Raw genomic sequence first — 27,401 nt, 5'->3', positions numbered from 1 at the left:
GTCTTCTTTGGTATCCCCTATCGCTGTCAACAAGGCATTATACTCCACTTAGCATCTCAGCAAACAAGCCTCGTCCGACTTCAACCCGCTCACATTGAGCATCGACCACAGTCCAAGATTCCATCTTGTCAAAGTAGCATTTTGTGTCTAGAAGACGATTCTCAGCATTATCTTGCTGAGGGCTCTGAATTTCCCTACTCCACAGCCCCCAAGAGAGAGCATCGTCGCCCAGATCCACGCCGATGGCTGTTCTTCGCGTGTCGCCTCGCACCCATTCTGCCCTGCTCATGAAAAGCCTTGCATTGTGCTTGTTTGCATGCTCGTAAGTCCCATTCTCTTGTTTTGTTTCTCTTTAATGTTCTCCAGGCCGAATCAATGAAGCCAAGCAAAGTGTAACCAGAAGTTGACTCGGCTTTCTAATGCTTCTGGTGGGCCAGATCTTTAGCGCAACGTTCGAGTTTTCAGACGTCCATAAAACACAAAACCAATGAAGAGCCTAGCAAATGAAATAAAAGGAAGAGATAGAGATTCTTTCATGACTGCAAGCTGTATGTCGTCTATGGATGCTATGCTTTTTGGTGGAGAATGTGGCTGCTTCTATTCCAATAGCATTTGGATCTTTGCTTTTCGGGCTAGTGTTTCTTTTGCAGTGTACCCCTCTCATTTTAACCTTGAATTTCGCTTGGAAGCACAGTTCTTCAGTTATTTCATGCGGATGTACACACAAAAAAAGTAACTGAAAAATGCAAATTAGATTGCAATGTTGAGGTTGTAGTCGCTAGGAACGAGATCCCATTGAGCTGCTGGAGAAGTGTTTCTGAAGTGCCAAGGCGAGGCTCACAAGCTTTATGAACACATCACACCCACGAGCACAAACACTCCCATCTTAAACAATGGAAGTCCCACAACTTTGGTGACCTTTCACGATCAAACTTCTTGCAACTCCCTCATGACAATCCTAATAGTAATCCTTGATCTCTCTGCCGAAGTGCTCTCCCTTCTTTATAAACCTATGCGTCTGCTCTTAAAGCTTGTGCCGCCCAAGGTCAGGTGGCAAGGTGGCGCAGAGGATTTTCTGGAGGAATTTGCTATCGGGCATCTGCAGTTGTGACCCAAGAGGACCATGGAATGACAGCGTAGGTAGTATATAAGCTAGTGTTTGAGAATTCGTGAGGCAGGCTGGTGCTCATTAGGAGTTAGAATTCCCTATGTCCCAAGCTGGGATTTCTTTGAGAGTAGATATGAGAGAGTGATCATCTTGAGGCTTCCTATCATCTGTATAAGTGGCTCGAGTTGGTTGTTGAGATTAGAGAGAATTGACCTGAATTTCATGGAGATTGTCATGCAAATTTCAGACCGTTCGCAGGAAGCAGCAAATAGTTCGGCCCCAGCCTGTGCACAGCGTACAAGAAGTCTGAAGCAGTTCATCTTGCAATAACACCACCAACAGCGGTTGCTCGTTCTCTGGAAACAAGTCAACGTTCTTAGACCGCGGGAAGAGATCCTGGTATAACATCGAAGTTGTAGTTGTTCTCACTCTTCATTTCCATGGTCTTTCCCTTCTGCAATACAGTCTTGTGCATCCTGTGTTGCATGGATCCACCAACGATGACGCCTCCTCTTCCAGCAAGCTCATGACAGAAGCATTAGCCAAGTCAACTAGTGGTTTCACTTTGTTTGACTTCCTTGATCTGAGAGATTGTGTTTTTGGTCACTAAGTTCTATGTGGGCATAGTGACAAGGAAAAGCTTCGCCTCCTCCAAAGACTTGGCCTGCCCGATCGCTGCCAACAAGGCATTCCAAGTCACTATGCTCCACTCGGGCCTCAACAAACAAGTCTTGTGCAATCTCAAGCCGCTCGCATTGAGCATATGAAACGACGAGCACAGTCCACGACACAAGATTCCATGCTGGCATCTCGTCAAAGTAGCTCTTTGCCTTGTCTAGAAGACCATTCTCGGCATATCCCTGGAGCAATGCCGTCCATGAGAAGACATTCCTCTCCGGCATATTCTCGAACACGCCTCTCTGTCATTGCCCCTCGCGGCAAATGCCGAAACCATTGCAGTAGCTGCATGGACGTCAATGCTTGCTGGATACGCAAGGCTCGGAGGTGTCTTAGCCTCTTGAGAATTCTTTCGAAAGATGCCCCAGCATGACACTCTATCACAATTGCATTGCGAGGTGACATATGCTTCGAGCTACACATATACCCGCTTTGAGCATATGCTGTAAGCATTGTTGTCCACGAAACAATGTTGGGATTTGGAATCGAATCAAACAGAATCTCTGCCTCCTCTACATGGCCGTGTTGTGCGTACGCTCCAAGCATTGTATTCCACACAACAGTATCCCGATCGGGCATCTCGTCAGACATAAGCTTAGCATCTTGCAGATACCCGTTTTGGGCATATGCAGTCATCATAACTGCCCACGAGAAAACGTTCTTGGCGTCGATGGCGTCAAACACTCACTTGGCATCATTTGGGCTACCGCTACAGCGAGCGCCAGTTCCAGAACCTGCTCCTGGCTGCCTACGCCCAGCACCTGACGGTGAGCATATATGTGGCGCCCTCAGAGCGTGCTAAGATGGAATAAACGTGGTGTGTAGGAGCTGTACCGCCTGGGGGCGCCTGAGGATGGTGGTGGCGTCGGTGGGCCCGCTGGGCTGCATCCCATCAGAAGAGCAGCGTCAACCAGCTCATGCTCGGCTTCAACCTCGGCCTGCAGAACATGCTGGCGTCGCTCCACTCGCTGCTCCACTCGCCCGCTCATTAGAACGGCATTCTACACTACTAGTTTTATAAAAGACTTATTCTCTTTTGCCCTCTTGGATACAAAAAAATTGATCATAGGTCACTATACTGAAGTAAGTTTTACAAATGTATTTCAAAACTATTTGATTAATGTGCTATTGCTGCGTTGAAAGACGCAATCATCCCTGCAAGAGCAGAGCTCAAGAGAAATAGAAAGTAGATCCACTCCTACGAATTTTGCGGCGAACAGCTTGAAACTATGAGCACAAAAAGACCAGCCCCTGAGATTTTTTGGCGATTCGCACTACAACTGAACACCTGCACTGTATTGCTATGATAGTAAATTATTGTTATTCGGATGGGGCTGATATAAGAGCACCAGTGTGCCATGGTCGGGAATCTTCAAAAACACCCGGTGGTGCTGCAATCAAGCACGAGAGCTGGCTGTATGCAACCTCTATTCCACGGATGCTTGGAATCGTTGCTTTCAAGTACAATAGATAAAGACTGCTTCATGAAAGCAAACTGTATGCCTTAGACAAGCAAAAGCTATACACATTCCAGATACCAAAAGCAGATACTCTACATAGCACGGCCACGGCCTACCTCTACGAGGAAGAAAAAGGCGCGGCAGAGCTGGCTGTAAGTAACTTATATTCCAAAGACGGATGCTTGGAATCATTGCTTTCAAATACAATAGATAAAGGCTGCATCATGAAAGCAAGCTGTATGCCTTAGAAAAGCGAAAGCTATACAAATTCCAGATACCAAAAACATGTAACACATGAGAGATAGCATGAAATTGAGTGGGTTGCCACTTTTTAGTTACTTTCACTTTAATCAGTTTCTCTTTTTCTTGAGCTCTATCTATATCCAATTTTTGTGGCACTCATCAAACAATACATATTAATTGTATAAACTTGCATGATTTAAGCTGGTGCAATTACTTCTTCTTTTCTTTCCACGTAGCGCATGCGAACGTACACACCGAAAGTTACTATGGCAAACACAAAGATTGCAAACGAGCACGCTGCAAAGAAGATAATCCAAGATGGAGTCACTTGAACTGTTGAAGTTGTAGTCACCAAGAACGAGATCCCGTCGAGCTGCTGGAGTAGTGTTTTTGAGGTGGCAAGCCGGGGCTCACTTCCCACAGCATTCAAGCTGACAAACACGTTAAACATGTTCCACACGATCACACCCAAGAGCAGAAAACCCCGAATTCCCGTCTTAAACAGTGGAAGTCCTATTGTCGCTTCCACAACCCTGGTGAATTTGCCTGCGCGCTTCAAGATCAACGCCTCCACCTCTTGCAAATCCCTGTTGAACATCCCCCAGATGGTCACAAGGATGGTCACCACTGCTGTGACAATCCCAACAGTTATGTCTGATCTCTGCGACGAAGTGCTCTCCCATTCCTTCTTCACGAACCTATGCACGTCCGCCACCTTTAGAGACTCCCTCAAGCGCTTCTCCAGCTTTTGCATCTCGTTTGAGCTCTTTAGATCCTGCAAGCTTACCGTGCACAGCTTGTCCGCCAGTTTTGACTGGCCTTCGTCCATGCCACACAAGAAGTTGTCGTCCTTGTCACTTGGAACCTTGTAATTGAAGGTGTCCATGAGACCTTCCAGCGAGACCCGAGATCGGTATCTTCTCACAGCGACTCTTCTGTCAAAGGCAGGGCTCACGGCAACAATTGGACTTTTCAAGCACTTCTGCAGATCTGACACTAGTGTGTCATCGCTCGGAGCCTTCTTCTGGATCGTGTCCTCAGTGCAAGAAACAAAGTATTTGAGTATCTGGTTGGGACCAAAGATTACCATATCGAATGTTGTGCTGAAATTCACCTGGAGTAGTATCGATGTCTCCCGACTCGGGCTGTAAGAGTAGAAGATGGTTCTATTCTCTTCCAAAGGATACCTATCGTAATCCCAAAACGAATTGCCCTGGCCACACCCGGAGGCATTTAGTTTCAGAGGAAAAATATCATCCTCATTCGAAGCTGTGCCAGTGATGTTCAGACCCACAAGGCAAAGGTTACCATCGCAAGCGCACTGGAAGCTTGGAAAACCCATGTAAGAAACCACGTCCGGGGTGACGAGGATCGGGGAGGCCCTGTTGCAAACCTGGCCTTCGTAGACGTAGTTCTTGATTTCTTTGCCAGAGCTTTGGAGCTTCAATCCAGCACCGGTTCTAGCGTTGCTCACAAAGTTTGTCAAATACACCGCACTATTGTCCAGATACAAAGCGCTGCTCTCCACGGCATATGGTTCCTGTGAAGCCTTCCGATACGGAACGCCAACCAAGAGCGCTGCATATGATCCAGGAGCGGTCTGGACGATCGGGGTTGTGTAAAGACACGAATCATCCTTGGATCCTGGCAAGGTGAAACAAGTTCTTACACTCATCCCCCAGTAGACTGTCATCTTCCACACCAGAGTCCTGCTTCTCTTGACAAGCTCTCCTCCAAGAATGCGGGGATCTGGCGAGCTATACAAAGAGCTCTCATTTGTAGAGGTGATATTGCCCGAAACACGCCAGATGCTGGCCCTCTGGTATGCAAGCGTTCCCCTCTGGGAGACGTCAAGAGCATCCGGGAGTGAGGAATCAGAGACCCACTGGTAGAATGGATCGGAGCTTGTGGCAAAGACGGTGGCCTCCCAGCAAGTAGAGCACATGTCCTCCTTGACGATATCTGGGTAATAATCCCCTTGAGGTGGCTTGCTCATCTCTGGAACCGCGAAGATGGCAGTGACCACAAGTGTTGCAACAAAAGTTGCAAATGCGATGCCAATCACAAGCGCTCCAGTGAGTTTCTCCCTTGGATTTAACATCAGTTTGGCTGTGCCTTGTGACTCCGCCATAACTCCAATCTTCTGTGCTCAAACAGATTATGCTGTGGATTGGAATGAAAGCTTATATAGTAACTTTTAAATTTAATACTGTAAGTAAATGGAGAATAAAGTGATTATTCCCTTTGCATAATGGGAGTACGGGAAAGTTCTTTGTATAGCTTTATGTTGATTAATAAGATGCTTATATCATCAACAACGCCTATTAAGTCGTCCATGTCGAGAAACTTTCGTAGTCACAATGGTGTCTTTTCTTGCTCTTGCTCGATTTCTCCTTGTTCTTCTTCTTTCATCGTTTGATCTTGCCTTCTCAATCGAGCTCGCTGGTGTGCTAAATCCCGAGGACATTTCCCTCCCGCCGAGAGATCCAAGGTCCCAGTCCGTGGATTCCTACTGTCGCAGCTTCCAGTTTAGCGTGGCGTCTGGAAACCTCTTGAGCTGGAGGGTCCCTGCCGAGTGTGTTCCATACGTCCGGAGCTACACCACCGGGCCACAGTACCAAGCCGACGTCCAAGCTGCAACGAGCTTGGCACTCCAGCAAGCCCAGACTTTCTGCGCCAGGCCCGGCATTGATGCGTGGCTGTTTGATGTCGATGGTACTCTCCTCTCAACCACGCCTTACTTTGCTACAAAGCAGTTCGGGTAACGTCTGGATCTATCTCTTCCTCCCCTGTTGAAAGTTAATACTTTGCAGAGCTGGGAGCTACAACGACACTGACTTTAACTTGTGGGCCGCCAGAGGCGTCGCTCCGGCGATCGTTCCAGTGAGGACCTTCTACCGGACGCTTCTCAGGACGAACTGGACAGTGTTCCTCGTGTCCACTCGCCCAGAGTCACTGCGGCGTGCGACTGTGAGGAACTTACTCCGGGCGGGCTACAGAGGCTGGAAGAGGCTCTTCATGAGGTTTGTGAGCTTTAGATAACGTTGGCTAGCCTGTCATGACACCAGATGCTACTCTTGCTAGACGACCACTCTTCCAGACTCAAGACGAGAACCTTGTTGAAATAAAGAAAGCAAACAAACTGTCCAGGGGCTCGGCCGAGAAATCGATGAAAGATGCTGGGTATGACACCAAGGGAGCAACGAGCAACAAGCAAGACACAGGTGGTGACAAGAGCATTCCACAGTCTCAGGTGCCTGATCTCTCGGGTAACAAATAAAAGTCAAGAAAGACAATGCAAGAAACATACCTCAATAATAATGCAGATTTGGATTGTTTAATAATTGAAACTAGTACCTCTTTATTTCACCACGATCACCACGATGGACACAGATATAGTTTTATCCGTCTACATGTTGGCTTTCACGTTGAGTTTCGTTGCAATCTTCTGACCAAGCATACGATCCGCCTGCACACGTTTCATGGTTGAGTTTGATCACATGCTGTCTTTTCTTTCTTGTCTAACCTGAGACCAGTAAGAGAGCCAGATGCTACGGATTTCGTGGGTGACGCGCGGGTCGGACAGAGCATCCACAACTCTCGCAATGAAACGCTCTTGCCTGGAAGAGGAGCAGAGATTCAGTTAAAACATGACTAGCTGAGAGAGAGGTTTGAGATCTTGCCTCTCAGCAGGCCAGGAGCGGAACCTTGCTCCTGGCTGAGCAAAGTTATTTTCCTTTTCAATCATCACCTACAAGAGAAAAACATTATTGCCAAAGCATAAAATGAGAAGATAGCCAAACCTTTTCTCGTCGACCACCGAGAGGGTGAGAAGGAATAGGCACTCGCTCAGCGTGACGGCAAGGATCAAAGCGCGAAGGGAAATAGTTCACCTGCAAACACAGGATATAGAACGTATAAGCAAAAGCTTGTCATACCTCTTCGTCCCTGTGGGTGAAGTTCATGAATCCCTCGTGATGGTTGTTGTGATGAGCACACTTGGGAGCGTTCGCAGGAAGCAGCAAGTAATTCGGCCCCAGCCTGTGCCTCTGAGTGTCAGCGTACGAGAAAATTCGGGTCTGAAGCAGCTTGTCGTCCGTGTAATAAACTCCAGGCACCACCAAAGCGGGGCAGAAAGCCAGCTGCTCGTTCTCCGCAAAGAAGTTGTCGATGTTCTTGTTTAAAACTAGCCGACCCACGGGCTGCAGCGGGAAGAGATCCTCGGGCCACGTCTTGGTAACATCCAAAGGATCGAAGTCGTAGTTGTTCTCGTTCTTGATTTCCATGGTCTGGATAAACAGCTTCCACTCGGGATAGTTCCCTGCTGCAATAGAGTCTTGCAGATCCTGCGTTGCATGGCTGTGGTTCGATCCACCAACGATGACTGCCTGTTCTTCCAGCAAGCTCTTGACACCACAAGTTGGCTTCCAGTGGAACTTCACGTAGGAGCACTTGCCAGCCCGGTTCACGAGAGTGAAAGTGTGGACGCCAAAGCCCTCCATATGACGATAGTTGAGCGGGATGCCAATATCGTCGAGCAGGAACGTGAACATGTGAAGACTCTCGGGATGGTGCGAGAAGAAGTCCATGATCCTCCAATTCTCCTGGATATGAGTCCTTGGGTTGGGCTTCAGCGCATGGACCATGTCAGGGAACTTCATTCCATCTCGGACGAAGAACACGGGAAAATTGTTTCCAACCATATCAAAGTTTCCCTGCATCCACAACACCACATTCTTTGAGAAAAACGAAAGAAAGCCAAACAAAAAAACTACAAACCTCTCGAGTGTAGAACTTGACCGCAAAGCCTCGAGGATCTCGAAGAGTTTCTGGGCTGCCACGCTCGTGAATGACAGTAGAAAACCGCACGATAACGGGAGTTTGCACTCCGGGAGCTCTCAGGAAATCGGCACAAGTGAGGTGGGATACGTCGTGGGTCACCTCGAAAAATCCCTTGGCACTCGCTCCTCGTGCATGCACGACACGCTCGGGAATTCTTTCACGATCAAACTGGGCCAGCTTCTCGACCAGATGATAATCCTCGAGAAGGATAGGACCTGGCAAGAAAAAAAAAAAAAAAAACAAAGATACAATGAAGTAAGTATTTTGGGCTATGGATAGAAAGAAATTGTGTACCTCGAGAGCCCACGGTGAGCGACGCATTGTTGTTCCACACAGGAGCGCCAGTGTTCGTGGTGAAATGGGCCGAATTATAGGCGCTGGAAGGGCGATACTGGAGAAATCCAAGGAAATTTTGTCAAATCGTGAACAAATCGAGCAAGAAGATCAAGAAATGGAGGCCTAGACCACGATTGCGAAGAAACTGCTCTAGATTGATCCGGCACCGCAATGCGCAAAGAATCAATAAGCTACTCTACGCTAGCTGCTACGGCGCAAAAGGTGAGAATCAAACCTTATAGGGATCCATCGAGCGGAAGAAATCGCGCGCCAAGCTAGCACACGATTTTGGGCACGGCGCCCTCACCGCCTTGCCCTCTCGCGATATGAACCAAGGCTCGAGGGATATACCCAGGAATATTTCCAAAAAGAGTGACCGTCGATGCGCCTTAGATCCAAGGGTGGATGATTTGGAAAGATAAGCATCGTAGTAAATAGAGATTCTTGGCCGTTGGATTGCGATCGGACGGGTAGAAGTGCTCCTCAAAAGCCGTTGTGGCCACGTATGACTGGTGTACACGTGCTATGTTGTGTATGGCGAGACTGTGGCCGCCACACGAATTATTGAGATTAGAGCGAGAGAGAAATTTTTTTATTTTTCTTTCTCTTTGGGGAATGGCGCCGAAGAGTTGCTAAATCTGGCTAAATGCGAGTATTCGAAGAATAAGAATATTAAAGAATATGCTGGGGATTTAGGGCTCGAGCGAAGCTATTAGCGATGGAGGCCAAGGATCCGTTCGCGATCCTCTGCGACAAGCTCCAGGCGCCCCATCCTCTCCTCCAGCGCGTTGCGGTGAGCTCAATATTCCAGCGCTTTGCAGCGGCGCCAGATGCGGCATTGATGATGTCGCAAGCGGGATCCGGCAAGGAAGCGCTGATGCGATGTCTCGCGTCGCAGAACCCCTGCATTGTCGATCAGAGCGTCCGGGAGCTGTGTAGGATTGCGAAATCGGGCGGGATTTCGCTCGGCCAGGCGGTGATGATCTTGCAAGCGTCGCTGGATTCAGTGACGTCGTCCATCTCGCTACATGTTTTGGTTTGCGGGATTGGATTCCTTTGCCAGCTCCATGTTGCTGGCCATGACAATTCGATCACAGTTCATCCTCTTCTCAAGGTACTCAGTTTTCTTGTTTTTCCATCTCCTTCGTTGTGATAATTTATTTATCTGTTGGAAGCTAGGCTCTACAATCTCGTGAAGAAACATCCTCGTCGATCATCCAGCAAGTTCGTCTCGTTCTACTGCACGCGAGTGACCATCAACGTGCCATGCAGTTCATCCAGCCGTTTCTCACGCGTGTTTTTTTCGATCCGTCGCGAATGAGGAGCAGTTTTGCTCGAGGGCTTCACTCGAATCTCTGTGCGATTGCCATCTCCCGTCCCTGTTTGGCTCCTGGATTGATGAAGCTACTGATTCAGTATGCCCAGTCTCGTTTCCTTGAGACTCCCCAGGCAAGTATCCTTTCATTGTATTTTACAAAGTTTGTATCACTAATGTGGACGCTTCAGGATATAGAATTTCTATGCGAGGGGATTCAAGAACTCATGGATTTGCTCGAGGAAAGCTCGCATTTCTCCGAAATGGTATATGTGCGTTTCATTTCTGTGGTGACGTTACATGATGATGTTTAGGAGGATTTTACCAGTCCAATACTGGAGCTTTTGTTCGGGCTATGGCATGAGAGCAAAACACATTCCCTGCCGTCTCTGCCATTTGTCTGCCTTGTGCGAAGGATAAGTCTTCTTCCGAGCAAACCTCAGAGGCTGGATGTCTACTTGGCGTCCTTGGCTTACCTTCTGGCTATATCAGAATTAGAGCAAGAACAACTTTCGATACTTGCTCTTGCACAGACTTGGCTCGAAAAAGGTCCTCTGTTTCTATCTTTTCTAAAATAACTCTGACTGTGCGCGATACTTTCAGATTCCAACTTCACTTTACAGTCGTTGTTATTCTGGATATTTCCGACGTTGCACATATTAACCTCGCCATCTAGCCTTTTGAAACAAGCAGCTACCTCGCTGCTTAAGAAGATCGATCGTCTCTTAAGTGATGGAAGTTTGCTGAACGTAAAAGCTGGTAAGAGTGAGAGCATGCAGCTGGGAGGACTGGCCTATGAGCTGTTATGCTCCCTGTGGACAAAGGAAGCTGACGTTGAAGCGTGGTTTAAGACGCTCACGACTCATCTGAGTGATTCTGGTAAATGTGTTGTTTATAGCTTATTACTACTGACTTATTTCTTCAGATTTTCCCATGCTACTCGCCATCTTGACGACTGCCCTGACATTTCACCCTTCGTCAAAGATCTCTGGTTTTGCCATCAATATGTTGGCTTTATTAGGACAACATCACGCTGTATGGGGAATATCATTGTTTCCCGTCTTTCTGTTCTCTTTGAAGTATCACCAACGACATGACGTGAACACAAATGTGGTGGTAAGATAAACGATATCGCTTTTCAGAACTTACTGTTCACCTTTCTAGATAGCTTTTTTGAACGCTCTTCCGGATATATGTGGTCATCCAACCACCGTGCCATTGAGCATGCATTTGCTTCAGCATATGGTGGACTATAAGGGAAATTTGTGCGTAAAAATGTGTCTTCATTGCGTACGTTCTCCCTCATGCATTTCTATTTTAATACTTCTATACAAGACTACTGGCTTTATGAGTGATTTAGAATTGCCAGCATGCATTGTCATCTTTTCTTGTTTTAAAATTTTAACAAACAACTCTTTTTTTCCTTCTTTCGCAGGCGTATTCAAGCAACATCTATCCGATTGATCTATAAGATCTGGCAACATACGGATCGTGCATATTCCTTCTTACAGGTAAATTGTTCTGTAGCAAAACATCTTATGATTTAGTGTCCTTATCCGTTAGAAAACATTAGTACCGTCATGGTTTTCTCAAGCCAAAGAGGAAACAGATGTACTACTGAGCAGAGCGACATCACTGAGGGATCTGTGTGGTCATGATCCCGATGTGGGTATAGAGCTTATTTTATCAGTACAGGTAAAGAAGAGCTTGAAGTGTTCCAGTTGTTGATACCTTTCAATTAGGCTTGCGTAGAGTGCAGGTCACCTGTTGTCAAGGCGCTGGGATTGCAGAGTCTCTCGTTTCTCTGTGGCCACGATGCTATCGGTAAGCGGACAAAATCTTTTTCTGGAACTCAGTTCTTATTATTTAGATTTTTACACGGCTTGGAAGGTGATTGCGAAATTATTTTCACCTCTTCCGATAAGCCCTTCGATTTCTGAAAGGTACGTTATTTCTTCAGAGGAACTCGAGCTAAATACTAAAGTTCAAGCTGGTAGTTTTTGCATGTTGCTTAAGCATGGAGCTCTCGATGCCAATCTGAATGCTGAAGATGCCCATGCAGTATTGAATGCGCTCTGGGAATTTGCTTCATGTGACAAGCAGCCATCTGAAGAGTGGTATCGAACGAGATCAGCAGCTGTAGAATCGCTTTGTGAATACGAGGTATGCATACACGCATTTCTAAGCAAATTGAACTGTGTGAATAAGTAGGTGGAGCTACTCAAAGAGACTATGGTAAATGAAGGAAAGCATGTGGATATACTTCTACGCGGGGCCAGTACTGCCGCTAAATACCAATGCGAGAGACTTGTTGCCAAGTTTCTTGACTACGAGCATAAGTGCGTGCTTTCATTTACAATCTTTTTCGTAACGTCTATTTGCATGTAGAACGCGGCAAAGAGCTACTACTGAGAAGGTTATCATGTCGAAGCTTGAAAAGATGCTAGAAAGCATTCCTCGTACATTTACCAGCTCGACTCGTAAGACAATGGGTTGCTGTTGCGTTGTATTAAATTTTTCTTGTATGCTGCAGAAAACGACTATCCAGGCTCGCTCTTATTTTTTTGGAATGCAAGCCGAGGGAGTTTAGCAACGGCGAAGAAATCGGTAAGTATATAGCTGCTTTTTATATTTATTTGGAGCTTACAACAATCATCTGCATCTGCAGGCTTTGAGGGTCGAAGACGAAGGCCTCAAGAGCGTATTCTTCGAAGTCGCAAAAACCTTAAATGTTTCCGGAGATTTGATCATGGTGTTAATTTCGCTGTTCTCTTGGTCCTGCTTCATGCATCAGTGGCTAAAAATCGGCTGTCAACTCCATGGAAACGCTGAAGTAGCGTGTGAACATATAGTCAAGGTAAAAGAGTTTTGGCGTGCGAATTTCTGTTGTGTTTACTTATTTTGCAGCAGGCCTGTATTGATGCTTCTGAGGAAGGGATCCCACGAGTTGCTGAAAACTCAACTCTTGCTTTGGCAGCATTTTCCCGGGTACGTATGAGTGGCCATAGCCTATCTAACTTGAGGTTATGCAGTCGTTACGCCAACCTAGTTTGGCATCAAGTTCTGTTGCAAGATATCTTGAGTCAAGAATATCGTCTTTGGAGCATCAATCTGCGCAATGCTCGGCAGCCGTGTCCCTCGGAGTGCTGACAACTTCCTTGCATCCCACAGACTGGGATGTTAAAGCTAATGCAGTGCGCTTGCTGATACAGGTGAGCTACATGATTTTGGATTTCATTTCTAACTTAACTATTTATTCAGTCTGCAACCGAGGCCGACAACGCATTTGTCGTCGGGTCAGCTGCTACGGGGCTCGGAATCGCTTGCCAAAGCCTGTTCTTGTCAGAATTTTCCAGCATGGGCAGCTCGAAAGAATGCGCGTTGCTGTCCGACATTGTACACTGCGTTTTGAAGCTGCTTGCTCTCCGCTGTCCCCAGATTTTCTCGACAATGTTGGCACTATCTCAAGACAGCTTTTTTACAACAGAGGTGTTCACTCAGGAAACGAACGTGAAAGATTCAAGGAATGAGGAGGATGACCTTTGGGCTATAGTGGGTCTGGTATGGGCCTTGGGAAAGTCGGTGACGCCCCTCGGCAAAGCAGGAAAGACAACGCTGGTAAAACGTATCACTCAAGCAGTGTTCTCTTGGATACCAGACTCTATTGACGAAGTCGGAACGATGTGTCTTGCAACAGGCGCTTCTTTGGTGCTCCCGACGTGCGTGGAAGCATCGGACAGGCTTGAGCTACTAGAGTCGGCGGAGATAGAGTCACTATTGAGCCGGCTCGGTAGTTTCGTGCGGCAGATCGTCGACTTGCCTCAGTCAAGGCGGAGCTCACAGCCTTGGCTTGCGCATGTTTTCAAGGCTAGCTGCATCGGTTATGGAGGCCTTGTGGCAAAGGTTCTTCAGACAGGAGCACATCCGCTGGCTCAGGAAACAGTGAGAGACTTGCTGGAAACTCTTCACAGAGGCTACACGCAGGTGGAAGATGCGCATTACTGTCTCGGAGCAATGCTCGGGCTGGCAAACGCTCTTGGAGCTGGTGTTGCCTCAGAGTTCGAACCTCAAGGAGCCGAGCAACACGTAGTCTCTTCTTTACAAGCTGGAAACAAGGTGACAACTCCTCTTATGTTCAGCAGTGCTCACGGGGGGACGCTGAGAACAATGTTACAACAAATAGTTCGCATCTCTCATTCAAGCGAAGGTGGCCGGTTGCGAGGCTACGCAAGGTGGTGCCTTGCTATTATGCACACTGCATGGCTACGTGTGAGCCAAGGGCGGGTGTCAGCAGAAGGTAGTGAGCGGCCCACTAGAGCAATAGTTCGTTGGAGCTATCAGCCGGTTAGCTTGTCAAGTCTTCCAGCGCACAGCACCTTGCGTTTGCTGAGCGAGTGGCTGTCCAGCATTGGATTGACGAAGGTAAAGAATGCGACTTTAGCTGCTATGATGCTTATCTTCGTATGTTTTCTTTGGATCAGGTCGGTATTCCATGTGATGAGGTCATCAGTGTGATGCGATGCTTAGAAGAGGCTCCGAGACTCCCTATGCTCGACTGGGGAGGTCTGATACGTCGAATCATGCAGCACAAGGAATGGTTTCTGCAGCCATCGTCAGGTCCCGATCATGGAGACGTTAGAAAGCGGTGCTTGATCTTCTCTTTTCGTCATGCCGACAAAGTTCCTCCTCTAGCAAGTGTTCTGGACGAGGTATGTGAAGGCTCGAAGCTGGTCACTATCGAAACAAGTTTGCGGACAGTCGTGCTGAGCCGTCTCGGTGACCTCCACAAAATCTTCTCGCTAGCCCGCATGGAGAAACTTCTAGCCGACGTTATACAAGTACTTGGCAAACTCCAGACCGACGGTCGCGAATGCAGAGTCGAATGTTGGAAGGGACTTGCTAAGTTCTGGGCCACAGATACAAGAGATCTTCTCGTACACATCGAGAGCTGCATGAGACAGCTAATATCCATGTCTCCAGCACGTTTTATCGATCACAACGACACGGAAGAGACCGAAAGAGATACAATGGAGTGGTCAGTAGCTCTGGAATGCCTGAAACCCGCAAGGACGAGCTGGTTGCTAGACGTTTTCAAGGTAAGCTACATACGCTTACAGAAGTACATAATAGAAGGTTTGGCTTGCAGATCCAGGACGAAAGCTTTGGAAAGGTTGCGTTTGCAAGGTCTCGGCTGGCCGCTATGAAAGTTCTCCCACTGTCGTCACTGAAAGTCGTGCGTTCTCGACTGCTAGACAGGCAGATAACAGGTTCCTCCTCACTGGCATTTTTCCAGTCCTTTCTCTTCAGCTCGTTTCTTTTGCAGGACACTGGATGCTAATGACCGAATGTGCATTGGCTCTAAAGGACGCCCAGTTTGAAGATAAGCATGAGTGGTTACTGGATACAATAGACACAGCTTACGTATCAAAGTTTCCCTCAACGGTAAGGCATTCTCTACATGGGCAAGAACTCACTCGGGATCTGTTTGTGAAGGCCATTTCGTTCATGGCATTGCTTACGAGCATATGGAGCCCCGACTCGTACCTCTTCACTCTGAGCGAGCCACAGATAGTCCGTCAGCTTCCTCATAGCTTGCAGAAGCTTTTGGCAGAGAAGAAATGGAATCAAAGCGCGCGAGTTGTGGCAAGTAGACTCTTCTCTGTGATGGAACGAGTAGCCAAGCTGGGTGGAAGCATGGAAGAAGGAAGTGTGGGAGAGGAGTTAATTGGAGCAGTGGAAAGTGCAGCCATCTCAATTAGGGAGCATGCCACTCCTGACTTGCTTGCAAAAGTGAGAATGTCATAGATTTTGTAGTAAAAAATGTTTATTTCTTAAAAGGTTTCCTTTAAAAATTAATTGGTAAATTAAAAATATCAAGCCATTTTACTATTAATATAGCAAAAGATACTGGATATTAACTATTACTGTTATTTCAGGAATTGAACAAGGTACATTGGATGCTAACCTTTCGTTTTTGGTAATAATATCAGAGTTGAAAATCCGTGCGGACAATAATCTGCTAATGGCAGACCGATGCGACCTGTTTTGATCCATCTGAGCTGTCTTGAATTCCTCAGCATTTGCCAGAATTTTCCCAGAAAATCCCGACATCCCTGATCTCAGCGTCAGGAAATCATCCTGCTGCGGAGATTCCACCATAGAGGCAGCGCTCGCAGTGAACAAGGTACGGCCTTCTAGTCATGTGAAACTTCGTTGTTATATATGAGGATCATCTATTAGGTATTTACAGAGCTGCATTATGATACTAGTACTTTGAAATATATAGAGAAATATTGTGTGTTTTGAGAAACTGAAATGCAAACAACTTGTGCTCAGTGCGAGAGCCAGATTTCCTAACAAGCAGCAGATCCAAAAGTCCAAGGTCAGGTTTCATTTAGAGGTTTTCACTTGAGCAACTAATTATAATATTCGGGTATGAAAGGACCAGCACGACAAACTTAACTTCTGGTGCCGCTGCGATGGCACGACCGGCATCAGTGAAGACCTTCTAGCAGCCGAGCGATCCGGACGGGAAGATTGGCAAGGACACATTCACCATGGATTATAGGTACCCTCTCTCGGTGTTTCTGCCAAGCCTCCTCTCTTTTCATGAGCTTCTGCTTTTCTCAACATAAGATTGACCATCTTGCACGGATTTGAGTTGTGGTCTGATACCAACGTGGAAACTTAACCACAGCCTGCGAAAGAACAGCACGCAAGTGCTGTATGAATTTGCAAAGTAACCAAGTAGACAGTCAAATCGTGAGTTGTTAAAATCAGAGCTTGTGACAGGAAGATGTAGACTCATATATGAAGGCACAACTATCATCTCCAAAGTAGCAACTAACCTCCTATTCTACAAGGAAACATAAATTCCACAGGCAAGAAAACTTGTGTGTTCACCAGGTAGCTGGCGGCCGAGTGTCTAGCTCATTTTGGCCTTTTTTGCTGCATCATCCCTTGAGCTTTCCTCCCCAGTTAAGACCATTCGTTTCTTCACATAGTTCATATACCCTCGTTTATGATCCACCATTTCAAAAGCCCCCCAACCATCCTGCAAAATCAATATGTTAAACTATACCAGCTTTGATCGATTCATTTACCGTGTAGATCCCTCTCGACTCATCCTTATGAAGGAACCGCGGTACCACAGCTCGACACTCTTCCCCTGCATACTCAGAAATGCCTCTGTCCTCATAATTAAAATCAAAGTGCTCTTGTATCATCTGGAGGCCAGGAAAACCATTATGTAACCCATAGCGTATCTCGTCTGAAGTCTCTGACTCGAATTCGACAAGGCCACACAGCTTAACTTGAAGGCCTGCATCCTTCATTGCATGGTAAACGCTGGAATCTGAACCTTTTAGCAACGGAACAACATCATCGTAGGTCACATCCTCATACTCATCTTTCAGAACATGCTGGTGTGTGCATGGATAGTCATGGACACATGCATATACCAACTTCTCCTTGTCCTTCAAATCAGCAGCAGCCTCTTGGATCGATTTCAAGATACCCTGTGGGAAAGAGTCCACCTCTGCCTCCCAAGTTGCCTTGTAGAGCTTGTAGATGAGTGAAACTCTATAACCTGACTTCACCTCTCTCACCTCAACAGAGGCGGCATCGGTTGTAAAACCCACCCACCTGAACGTCGTACTTTCATTTGTGGCCACCGACACATGCTTCTTCCCTTGACAAGAGGTGATCACAACTTCACCTCCAGTGTATGTCCCAGGAAGTATCACCTCCAATTTCCCGACTTGTTGATTTGAACTTTCCTCATCTGGCTCCAAAACGAAGCTTTCCTTTTCTTCTTGTTCTTCCTGCTCTGCTTCGTTGCTGGTTTGGCCGGCAATATAATTCTCCCTTGTGAAGTCACCCGCCCCGTAAATCCTAACTTGTTCCAGCTTTGCCTGCAGCACTGAGTCCGGTTTCAGGATATGCCCTGCCTTTTGTACGATTCCAAAATTCTCAAGCTGGAAATTGGTGAGAACGTCTTCAGGGCTTAAGCACCAGGCTCTCCCGCCATCTAACAGACCTCATGTTGTTACTAGCTCAATAGTACAAATCAAATATACTGAAAAGAAGTACCTTTGAACTCAACTTTGGGGTAGGGCAAATCGGAAGAAATTGGCAGCTCAAGCACTCGTCCCTAACATCAGAGATAAATCCCATAAACATTTTAGCTAGGACATAATCGAATGAGGATACCTTGTAGACCAGTTTAACCGGATCAGCAGACACATTCTGCGCCTTACCTCCACACGAGAAAGGTACCAGCTTCATCCTCTTTGTTTGAACCCTAACCTCAGCACGTTTATATACACGTAACACGTGGCGTGCTCCACACGACGGCTTCGAGAAAATATCATACTCAAAGAACCCTATTCCCATGTTCTGACATTGGGTTGTTCTGGATCCATCTATGATCTGTTAGCCACAAGCTCAGAACCTGGTTTTCTGTGAGAACTTGGTCAACACTTACCGGTGATGATGATGTTCTAGCATCCGATGGAGAAGCATAGACTTTCTTTTTCCTCCTCATACATATGCTGGCAATCAGCAGACGTCCATGAAATTGTTCGAAACTCTCGCCAAATTCATTTCGATAGGCTGCAGCAATACGCTCCTTCCTGTTCTTCCTCTGATAGTTTGGCTTGTGCTATACAGCCTTGGAAACAGTTGTAAGTATTAACTTCAGAGTCTCTTACCGAGCTTCTCAATGTCACAAACGTTTGGAATTGGAAGGTTATAGCTGTCAGGAAGCAGCAAATGGAGCCATTCTGTTGCTTTGGCTGATTGATTTCCAGCTTCCACTTCTGTATCTGGGACTCCGATTGAAAGTTCAGCTAGACGTCTCTTAGTCTCAGCACTGAGAAAATAAAAGTTGTTTTGGAGACCATAAACTGTTATCTGCACAACATTCTCGCCATCCTGCCAATAATAAGGCAGCTCTTCCTTCTTCCAAACTTAGGCTGTTCATGGTTTTCGGACATTGGTGAGAATCGTCACTACTTTGTTTAGGATGCCTGTGACTTTAATAAGCTTCGGCCTTAACGCGGCTTAACGCGGTGGTAGAAGCTTTCTTGAGCCACCCACCCTGTTTACTGTTCTTGACCGAAAACTAGCAGCAATTTCGTAACTTGGGACGGTGTTGTCAACTTTGCACATTATAGTGCAGCCTCTCATGAATGCAGATGCCAAAATTTGGGGTGTCAACTCTCTCTGCTTCACCAGCATAAAGCTGTGCTAGCGAATTCAAACCTTGTCAACCGGTGGCTCCCTGGAAAGATGCGTCAAGAGTGTACAAAAAGGAAAAGGGGGAAAAGTCCCCATTTCTACCCTCCTTATATACTGTGTTGGGAGCACAGCATTTCGTGACTATCCTGGGAAACGTGATTCACAGGAATGTCCACTGTGATTGAGATAAGTTTCTTTCGTTTAAGCATGGTTATTCATTCAGTGTCCTGACACAGAGTTTCTTTGATCAAATCGCTACGCATTCTTCAATTGCATTATGGTGTTTTCAGCATGACATACCGAATTGAAACCAAAAGGAACTAACTTGGAGAAAATACCTCTCGCACACTCCACACGTCTGGATCGTTGTCGAGGCGGCTACTCCATAAGGAACAACGCAGCTGGAGAGAGATCCGTAGTCCGAGGAACAAGGTCCATGTTCACCACCTGGTGTATGGGTCTTTGCAACATTGATCCCAAGATGCTGGCCTTAGCAGCTGTTTACGCGTTGAATTTGCTTTACTTTTGAACTGTGTCAAAGAAAGTCAATAATAAGTCAACATAGTCAATGGAACAAGAATGTAATCTCTTCACTGAAACAAAGTGTGAGACACAAAAGAGAGGTCTCATTGTGAAGAAAGATGGCCATGCCAAGAAGCTTTGGATGGGAATTGGGGCATTTTATTTCAAGAAGAAAGAGAGGAGAAAGAGAGGAGATCTAGTGTCTGCTGGGCTGCTGGATCGCACTCCACTGGCTGTAGAAATCCAGCGCCTCCGCCGTGACAAAAGCCACGGCGCCCACAAACGGCACCAGATGCATGACTGTGCGTATGTTGCTCGTCTCCATAAACGTCACCAGATTAAACTCCCCAGACTTACTCTTGCTCAGCTTCACCTCCTCCGTCACCGTCGCCATGCCCCGCGCCAAAATCCTTCTCGCGGCCGCTGATCCAGCGCCCGGCGCCATCGCTCGCGCGCAAGAACCCTAAAATTGGAGCCCTAAAACTCGACCCCAAGAACCCTAAAAGACCAAAACTTAATTTTTCTTTTGCCCATTTTGGAGCTACCTAGGGTTTATCGGACACTGTTTGATCGGATGAACCAGCGACGCTTGCTCGCTGCGCGCCGATGATCCCAATCCGGCCGCTCTACAGCGCAGCGAATCTAGCAGCCGGCGGATGCGAATCGATCCATCGCAGGGCCACATTTCTTCTCCAAGGTAAATCTCTCGATTCTCCTCTTGCCGCATTGCTCCAATCCGTGGCCTGGGGTCACAAAATTCCTCTCTTTTTCCTCTCCCCGCTGATTCCTCGTCTCCGCTAGCCCCGATTTGCAGGCTCCGGGATGTATTTTCCAAGATCCAGGCCCAATCTCATCGAGAGGAAGACCAACACCTACACCGAATCCACTGGTAGCACCGCCGCGGAGGATCTCCCATCGCCGGATGCCAATGCCTTCATCGACACCAGTGGATTGAGCTCGGTGGAGAGCAAGGCCGCGTTCTTCGACGTAGATGGCACGGTTTGCAAGACGAATGTGGTGTTGGCGTATTTTAGCGCCCGTGTGGAGGAGCTGGCCGTGTGGGTGAGGCTTGTTTGGGTGCCTTACTTCATTCTTACCTGCGTTCTCTACCTCATCGTCGACTGGTTCCACAGGCCCACGTTTAACCGGATCTTCTACATGAGTTACAGGGGCAGGACTGTGGAATCCAAGGCCGCGCTCGCCAAGATCATCTACACCAAGTACTACAAGCCCAGGTAAGAGTGGAAAGTTCTTTGGTCTGATCACGAAAGTTGGAAGTTCACGAGAAGTTTGTTTCCTTTGGTTTGCAGGATTTTCAAGGACGCGGCCGCGATCATCAAGAGGTTGAAGGCCGAGGGATTTAAGATCGTTCTCGTGACTGGCTCGTTGGATTTTTTGGTGGCTCCTCTAGCGGAAGATCTCGACGCAGGTATGGATGGTTTGAGTTGCTTGGCTCCCTCTAATCACAGATCTTTGTTCTTTTTTTTCTTCCAGACCATGTTTACGCAGCGGAGATAATCGAAGAGAATGGCAGGTTGGTTACTTTTTTTTTTTTTCCTGCGATCAAGCAAAGCTTCTAAAATTGTGATTGACAGGCTGACCGGGAAGCTAAAGGGAATGTACGCAAGCAATGACGAGAAAGCTCTCAGAGTCCAAGACTTCGCGCGGGAGCACGGGATGTCACTGAGCAATTGCCTCGGCTTTGGCGACAGCATAGCCGATCTCCCCATGCTAGAAATCGTGAGATGAAAAAACACACACTCTCGCTTCCTACTTACGCACCGCTTTTTCTCGCAGGTCGGAAGAGCTTACGTCGTCAATCCCGACGCTCGTCTCAGAGCGATCGCGCTGAGACGAGGCTGGCCCGTGATGCAGTGGATGTTGGCTCCAGCAAAGTTGTAGCAGAGGAAACAAAAGGCGCCTAGAAACACCGTTATTTCATGACAAAAGTGAGAGACAACAGAGTTTCTCAAAGACAAGAATAAAGTTCCTGGAAGGTCCAAAAGATATCCTCCCTCGCAAAGAGAAAAAGGAGACAGGTACCTCACACACACCAGCGTACGCAAGAGTTTTATGACAGTGTTCCTAGAAAAAGAGACGGCCAGGTCCTTTCCTTCCTCAGAGCTACTGCTTCCTTGTTTCATTTTTTTGGGTGTTTTTTTCAGCACAATCTGTAAGACAACTCCAGTCAGTGACAATGAACAAAGAAAGGCATTTGGAAGAGAAGCATTCAGGTTATAGAACCGGAAAGAAAGGAGTAACTTCGAGAAATCGAGCTAGAAAAGTCGAGCTTTAAAAAAGATGGCGATGGCAAAGGAAACCCGGGCGGCGATTGAGAAGAAAAAGGCGAACAGTCGTGAAGAGAAAACTCCACGAGATGAAGATGGCGATGGAGATAAAGAAAAGAAAAGAACTATCAACTAGGAAGCTCGAGCTCTATTGACGAAGATGGCGATTGAGTAGACGAATGAGAAGCAAAGCAAGCAAAGAACCAAGGGCCGGAGGAACTCGTGAAGAGAGAACTCTGCAAAGAGAAGAGAAGAGAACTCACCAGGGCGAACTGGATGAATCGAGGAGGAGCTGGAAGATCAATGGCCGCCTTCGCTGCCACCGCCACCGCCCTCCCGGAGCTTGCGAAGGCGCTCCTCCTCTTCATGCTGGTAGTGGCGAATCTCAGTGGGATAGGCAACAATGTAGGCAAAGATGGTGCCGCCGATGAGGAAGTGATAGACGGGCGTGAAGCTGCTCGTCTGGATGTACTTGTCGTAGTACTCGTCCATGAGCGTGCGCGACGCCTTTTTGATGTTGGCGGGCGTCACATTCTCCTTGACATAGCCGGGCACGTCCTTTACCTTCATCGAGGACATCTGGCGCAGCCATTGCCGCGCCGCCATGCCGCCACGCGCGAGGACGCTGCTGCTGCTGCTCAGGCGGCGAGCGAGCGAGGAGGAGGCCGCCGTCGTCGCCGTCGTGGCGGATTGGATGGCTTCTTGGAGCTTGGGGGTTCCTGCCTGGGAGAGATCGATCGATCGAAGCCCCGCGACCTATAATCCCTATCCCCTGGAGCCCTAATGGTATTTGCATGGGATATTCGTTCCTGGTATATGCTGGGCTCGATTCCCCTCGAAAATCAATTTTAAAAAGGCAAAAAGGTTCAAAAGTACCGTGTTTTACGTTACCAGCAAAGTAAATACTAATGATATAATCATAGTTCTACAATGTGATAAAGGATCGTAGCAACCGCACGTTTTGAAAATAATTAAAATGTAAAATTAGCTAGTTAGTTTTAAAAAGTAGAAGTTACAAAAAAACAGAATAACGCAATGAATAGGCACTTTTTAGATATAAAAAGAAGAGAAAAGAGGCATGCGTTAGCCGGGAGTCGAACCCGGGTCTATTGCTTGGAAGGCAATTATCCTGACCGTTGGACTACTAACGCAACGCTGTCTAACACAAACCACACGCTCTTCTCTCCATTTCGTTTTTAGTTCCGCCACCAAACGTTGATTCGATCGCCATGGATTTGTCGCTGTCGCCTTTATCAGGCACCACCAAACAAGCCTTGATCAGCTTCCCGGTAAAGAAAAGCAATGCGCTCTCCTCCCAAATATTCTTCTTCTTCTTCTATACCTTGTCCACAACTTTGCTCGATAATTCCTTCACTACTTTGCTTGATCGTTGCGAGCATCGCCATCATCGCCACTGCCACAGCAAAAGCACCATCAATCTGCTCGCAAAGATGTGGAGAAATCCTCGTACCTTCGCCGCTCAGCTCGCTTCCTGGATGCGGTCACCCCCAGCTCCAACTCGAGTGTAGCACCTCCAAGCAGCACCACCAAGAGCACTTCGCTCTCCTCCTCCGCACCGACACCGAGAGCTTCCGTGTCCTCCAGGTCACTGCCACGACTCTGGTGATCGACGCGACCAGCCTCAAGGCCACGTCTTGCAACGGGAGCGAGGCCACCGCGAGCTTGGGCTTGAAGCCAACGTCTCCATACTTCCTCTCCGGGAACAACGAGTTCTTCCTCACCGGTTGCAATGCCGGGGGCAACTACTCCACGGATCTCTACCCGACTGCGTCCAGGTGCCAGACCGGTTGTCCCAACTCCCGCAATCGCACCGCTAGCGCCCGCAATCCGTTTTGCACGCTTGAAGACTGCTGCGTCACCACGATTCCGGCTGGAGCTCGGAGTGTTGTTTTGACGAGCTGTGCTCCAAGGTCTTGCGGCTTCTCCAGCGTGATCTTCCCAAAGAGCTACGTGCCTAGTGACTCGAGCTATGGCGTTGAGTTGATCTGGGAGGTACCTGGGAGCACCTGCGCTTCAGTCGATGACATAAATCTCTGTTCTACAAACGCTAACTGCGTAAACGCGAGCAACGTACCGGGTTACAACTGCTTGTGCAAGGATGGATTTGCTGGTGACGGATACCGCAATGGAAGTGGCTGTTTGCGTAAGTCTATCCAGATTTGACGAGGAAGCATACTCTTCTCTTTGTTGTTTTCCTTGGTTTTAGCTGTTGATCACTGTAGCCCCGGATCGTGTGCACCAAAAGCTCGCTGTATCAACGAAGGAACATCATTTCGTTGCAAGTGTTTGGCGGGGTATGAAGGAAACGGTACCTTGACTGGTGGCTGCGCGATAAAGCGATACGTTATTCTTCTTCCTGGTGAGCTACTTAAAGAGAAAAGCTTGCTTCTTAAACGTGTCTTCCACGTTGATCATCAGCTATAGGCGCACCAGCTCTTCTCGTTTTTGGATTTTTCCTCTGGAAGTTCCGGCCGAAATTGTCCGCACTGTCAACTAGAAACTTGAAACATCTTCAGGCCAGTTTCAAAGAAAACTCAAGGATCTTTACCTGGGCAGAGATGGAGAGAGCCACCAAGTGCTTCAGAAGCGACCTCAAGCTAGGCACTGGCAGCTTTGGCACAGTCTACAAGGGTAAACTGGACGACGGCACCACGGTGGCTATCAAGAAAGCCAACAACGGCAATGCCCCTCGCATTCAACAGTTTCTGAACGAGGTTACTATCCTCTCGAAAGTGAACCACAGAAATCTCGTCAAGATGCTGGGATGTTGCATAGAAAGAGAGGTACCTCTCTTGGTCTACGAGTTCGTGCCAAGAGGAACACTGTACGAGCATCTGCACAGACGCGGAGATACATTATCCTGGAAAAACCGTTTAAGAATTGCGACGGAGACAGCGGAGGCTCTTACGTACCTTCACTTTGCAGCTTCTCCGCCGATATATCACCGGGACGTCAAATCCTCGAACATCTTGTTGGACGAAAAGCTCACGGCCAAAGTAGCGGACTTTGGGATTTCCAAGCTGGTACCCATAGATTCCACTCACATTTCCACAACTCTGCATGGAACACCGGGTTACATAGATCCACAGTACCAGCAAAGCTATCAGCTTACAGATAAGAGCGACGTTTACAGCTTTGGAGTAGTCATCTTGGAGCTAATAACAGGTCAGATGCCTGTAGACTTCTCTCGCTGTGCTTCAGATAAAAACCTGTCCACATTTGCAATGAGCGTCATACAAAGAGGAGCCATCAGCGAGTTGATCGACAAGAGGTTGGATGCTAGAACTCCAGAAATGCTGGAGTGCGTTGCAAAAGTTGCAAACTTGGCAGCTTTGTGCTTACAGTTCGACGGAAGTAGCAGGCCGACAATGAAGTTTGTTCTTGAAGAGCTTAAAAAGGCAATGCAACCCCTTATGGAGTAAGAAGTTTCTAACAAACTTTTGCAATATTCTTTGACAACTGCAAGAGAAAACTTGAGACTCCAAGAAAATAATGTCTTTGAAAGTTTTTACCTCTACTGTTTTCAACTGCCGAAATTGAATCGAAAATCACCGCCAGAAGTTACACTCTCCCAAACAGACCGCTTCTTTTGAGATTCCTGAGCTCTTTTCTCGTTCCGGAGTTGTTCCAATGACCCGGGATGAAGCTCCTCGTACCTGGATTTGAACTTGTCGTATAAGTTAACGCGATCTTTTGTTCCTGAGACCAAATCCTGGGAATTTGGCTTGTTAAGGAAATCCAGAACATTCAGGATGTTGCTCCTAGCAAAAATGACATGTTAGCCATCAGCGACGTCGCATACACCAGAAATACCTGCTAACGTAGTTCTGCGTGATGGCGATCGAGTCTTCCAGATTTATAACAATGTGCCACCAGCCGTTTGGTATGAAAACGACTTCGCCTGCTTTGCAAACGCACTCCACCGGTTTATGCTTGGCCCGCTTTGTCTCGTGATAGAAGTTCATAAACCATTCCGTGATGGACACCGGAGTTGCTACGTCCACTCCATCCGGGCTGGGATGAACACCAGGAGGAACAGCACCCGGAGGATACAGGATCCACTTCTTGGAACCTTTGACCACTGCGTTCCAAGCCGAAGTGCTGTTAGGATCAATATGAAACGAGGAGCCAGACCTTGCAGGCCCGAGTATAAGCCACCGATAGTCGGGCCTCTCCTTCCCCAGTATCGAGAAAAGGTCCTCCCTGAAGTAGACAGGAACTTCATAGTCGGCAGCCAGCTGCGGAACTTTCTCCCCGAACTTTGGATCAAACAAGTAGAGAGGTCGCTCCTCTTTCACGGACTTCGCATAGACGAAATAGTTGCTGAGCGTCATGTCAGCTGGACCAGCAGCAAAGTCTACGTCCCCACACAGATCGAGTAAATAGTCCTGGTTCCATCGTTTCAGCGCAGGCCAGTTGTTGATAGCATCGGTGAGAAGAACTGGTTTGTTCAGCCTCTCGAAATCGCGTACAAAGTCATCGACTGAAAGGTGGCTTCTGCGCTCGATGTTGTCCCTGGAAATCCACTCGTCTTTGATCTCCACACTGGCACAAAGCCAGCTCTGGAACAAGTAGTCCGAATAGAAGTCTTCCACCTAGAAGAACATTACGAGAACCTTAGAACGATGCCAAGAAAGCAGTCATTAGTAGTACCTTGACAGGAGAGAAGTCCTCTTTCTGGCAAAGAAAAGAAACACAAACTATCAAAACTTTCTTCCAGAACAAAGTCCCAAAGAACACCTTACCTTTGTACAAGCCGATCGAGAAGAGAAATCCTCTTCCTGAATGGAAAGAAACAAAAACTATCAAAACCTTCTTCCACGAACAAAGCTCTCAAAGAACACCTTACCTTTGTCCAAGCCGATCGAGCTGAGACGTAGGTCTTTCTCCAGCTCCCTTGGAACAAAAATCCTCCTTTCAGCTCCGCGAGGACCAGATTCCGCCACAGCGCTTCCTGGTGGCTGAAAACATAGAATCCCTTGCTCGAGACGCCCGACCGCGCCAGATCCTTGGCATCCAGCAGCGCCAGAATATCACTGACGATCTCATCGCTGAGACGCTGGAGACTCCCAAGCCCTGGATCACGAATATTTTGCCTGCCCGTGAAGAGGAGATTCCCCAGCGGCTGGACGGCGCAGTGCCTGGATGCGAATGCGAGCCCGAATTCCACACCAGGGCTCTCAACCCCACGATCCTCCGACTCATCGCTAGAATGCGGTGCTGCTACACGAACCTTGGCATCCTTCTTCTTCCTCGTCTTCTTCTTGCCGCCTCTCTTACGTTTGCCTTCCATGCGATAGGGCTCGCTAGGGCTGTTGATGGGAGACTAGAAGTCAATGAAGGTCAAC

The 27,401-nt window shown here is 47.6% G+C and overlaps 7 protein-coding genes and 1 non-coding gene across 9 annotated transcripts in view; 4 read left to right on the top strand and 4 right to left on the bottom strand.

Moving 5' to 3' along the window:
• The window catches only part of LOC9648034, a 29,310-nt gene extending 23,683 nt beyond the window's left edge, over positions 1 to 5,627 (bottom strand). Inside the window, exon 1 of the mRNA XM_024685254.1 lies at positions 3,973 to 5,627. Coding sequence (XP_024541022.1) covers positions 3,973 to 5,620 — 1,648 coding nt within the window. The 5' untranslated portion in view covers positions 5,621 to 5,627. The remainder of the gene's footprint in view (positions 1 to 3,972) is intronic.
• A 65-nt stretch (positions 5,628 to 5,692) lies between these two features.
• On the top strand, positions 5,693 to 6,858 carry LOC9647531 (acid phosphatase 1). The gene is made up of 3 exons (XM_002980364.2): positions 5,693 to 6,250; positions 6,303 to 6,512; positions 6,574 to 6,858. Exons 1-3 carry the CDS (start codon positions 5,850 to 5,852, stop codon positions 6,767 to 6,769), a joined length of 807 nt encoding a protein of 268 aa, XP_002980410.2. The 5' UTR covers positions 5,693 to 5,849; the 3' UTR covers positions 6,770 to 6,858.
• Positions 6,805 to 9,041, bottom strand: LOC9648033 (catalase-3). The gene is made up of 8 exons (XM_002980201.2): positions 8,903 to 9,041; positions 8,626 to 8,722; positions 8,269 to 8,546; positions 7,428 to 8,204; positions 7,293 to 7,382; positions 7,173 to 7,240; positions 7,016 to 7,109; positions 6,805 to 6,958 (listed from the first exon to the last, which is right to left on the bottom strand). The coding sequence occupies exons 1-8, from the start codon at positions 8,915 to 8,917 to the stop codon at positions 6,899 to 6,901; spliced, it is 1,479 nt and encodes a 492-aa protein (XP_002980247.1). The 5' UTR covers positions 8,918 to 9,041; the 3' UTR covers positions 6,805 to 6,898.
• A 319-nt stretch (positions 9,042 to 9,360) lies between these two features.
• On the top strand, positions 9,361 to 15,846 carry LOC9647530 (protein RST1). The gene is made up of 23 exons (XM_024685372.1): positions 9,361 to 9,781; positions 9,847 to 10,116; positions 10,174 to 10,248; positions 10,297 to 10,531; positions 10,586 to 10,861; positions 10,908 to 11,098; positions 11,147 to 11,247; positions 11,418 to 11,493; positions 11,546 to 11,677; positions 11,725 to 11,806; positions 11,853 to 11,925; positions 11,980 to 12,145; positions 12,194 to 12,321; positions 12,371 to 12,462; positions 12,516 to 12,589; positions 12,651 to 12,839; positions 12,893 to 12,970; positions 13,015 to 13,194; positions 13,244 to 14,404; positions 14,464 to 15,078; positions 15,129 to 15,249; positions 15,306 to 15,424; positions 15,476 to 15,846. The coding sequence occupies exons 1-23, from the start codon at positions 9,386 to 9,388 to the stop codon at positions 15,785 to 15,787; spliced, it is 5,142 nt and encodes a 1,713-aa protein (XP_024541140.1). The 5' UTR covers positions 9,361 to 9,385; the 3' UTR covers positions 15,788 to 15,846.
• Positions 15,847 to 20,283: 4,437 nt separating this feature from the next.
• LOC9648031 (uncharacterized protein MT3761) lies at positions 20,284 to 21,967 on the top strand. Of its 2 annotated transcripts, none has more exons than XM_024685363.1 (6): positions 20,284 to 20,441; positions 20,559 to 20,979; positions 21,055 to 21,173; positions 21,239 to 21,278; positions 21,340 to 21,484; positions 21,542 to 21,967. In XM_024685363.1, the coding sequence occupies exons 1-6, from the start codon at positions 20,351 to 20,353 to the stop codon at positions 21,644 to 21,646; spliced, it is 921 nt and encodes a 306-aa protein (XP_024541131.1). In that variant the 5' UTR covers positions 20,284 to 20,350; the 3' UTR covers positions 21,647 to 21,967. The 2 variants fall into 2 exon arrangements, with proteins under 2 accessions (XP_024541131.1, XP_002980408.1); XM_002980362.2 differs by having other exon boundaries at positions 20,299 to 20,441; positions 20,546 to 20,979.
• Positions 21,968 to 23,111: 1,144 nt separating this feature from the next.
• Positions 23,112 to 23,183, bottom strand: TRNAG-UCC. The gene has a single exon. It is a non-coding gene; the product is annotated as a tRNA-Gly (tRNA).
• Positions 23,184 to 23,334: 151 nt separating this feature from the next.
• On the top strand, positions 23,335 to 25,501 carry LOC9647529 (wall-associated receptor kinase 3). The gene is made up of 3 exons (XM_002980361.2): positions 23,335 to 24,196; positions 24,260 to 24,412; positions 24,472 to 25,501. The coding sequence occupies exons 1-3, from the start codon at positions 23,335 to 23,337 to the stop codon at positions 25,473 to 25,475; spliced, it is 2,019 nt and encodes a 672-aa protein (XP_002980407.2). The 3' UTR covers positions 25,476 to 25,501.
• Positions 25,409 to 27,366, bottom strand: LOC9647528 (F-box protein At5g06550). Its single transcript, XM_002980199.2, has 6 exons — positions 26,903 to 27,366; positions 26,799 to 26,834; positions 26,707 to 26,730; positions 25,867 to 26,648; positions 25,566 to 25,814; positions 25,409 to 25,512 (listed from the first exon to the last, which is right to left on the bottom strand). The coding sequence occupies exons 1-5, from the start codon at positions 27,344 to 27,346 to the stop codon at positions 25,577 to 25,579; spliced, it is 1,524 nt and encodes a 507-aa protein (XP_002980245.1). The 5' UTR covers positions 27,347 to 27,366; the 3' UTR covers positions 25,409 to 25,512; positions 25,566 to 25,576.
• Positions 27,367 to 27,401: the final 35 nt, after the last annotated feature.

The sequence above is a fragment of the Selaginella moellendorffii genome, unplaced genomic scaffold (genome assembly GCF_000143415.4).
Source record: "Selaginella moellendorffii unplaced genomic scaffold, v1.0 SELMOscaffold_44, whole genome shotgun sequence".
Classification (NCBI taxonomy): domain Eukaryota; kingdom Viridiplantae; phylum Streptophyta; class Lycopodiopsida; order Selaginellales; family Selaginellaceae; genus Selaginella; species Selaginella moellendorffii.
Note: the sequence above shows the minus strand (reverse complement) of the source record. Positions and strands in the feature narration are given on the sequence as shown.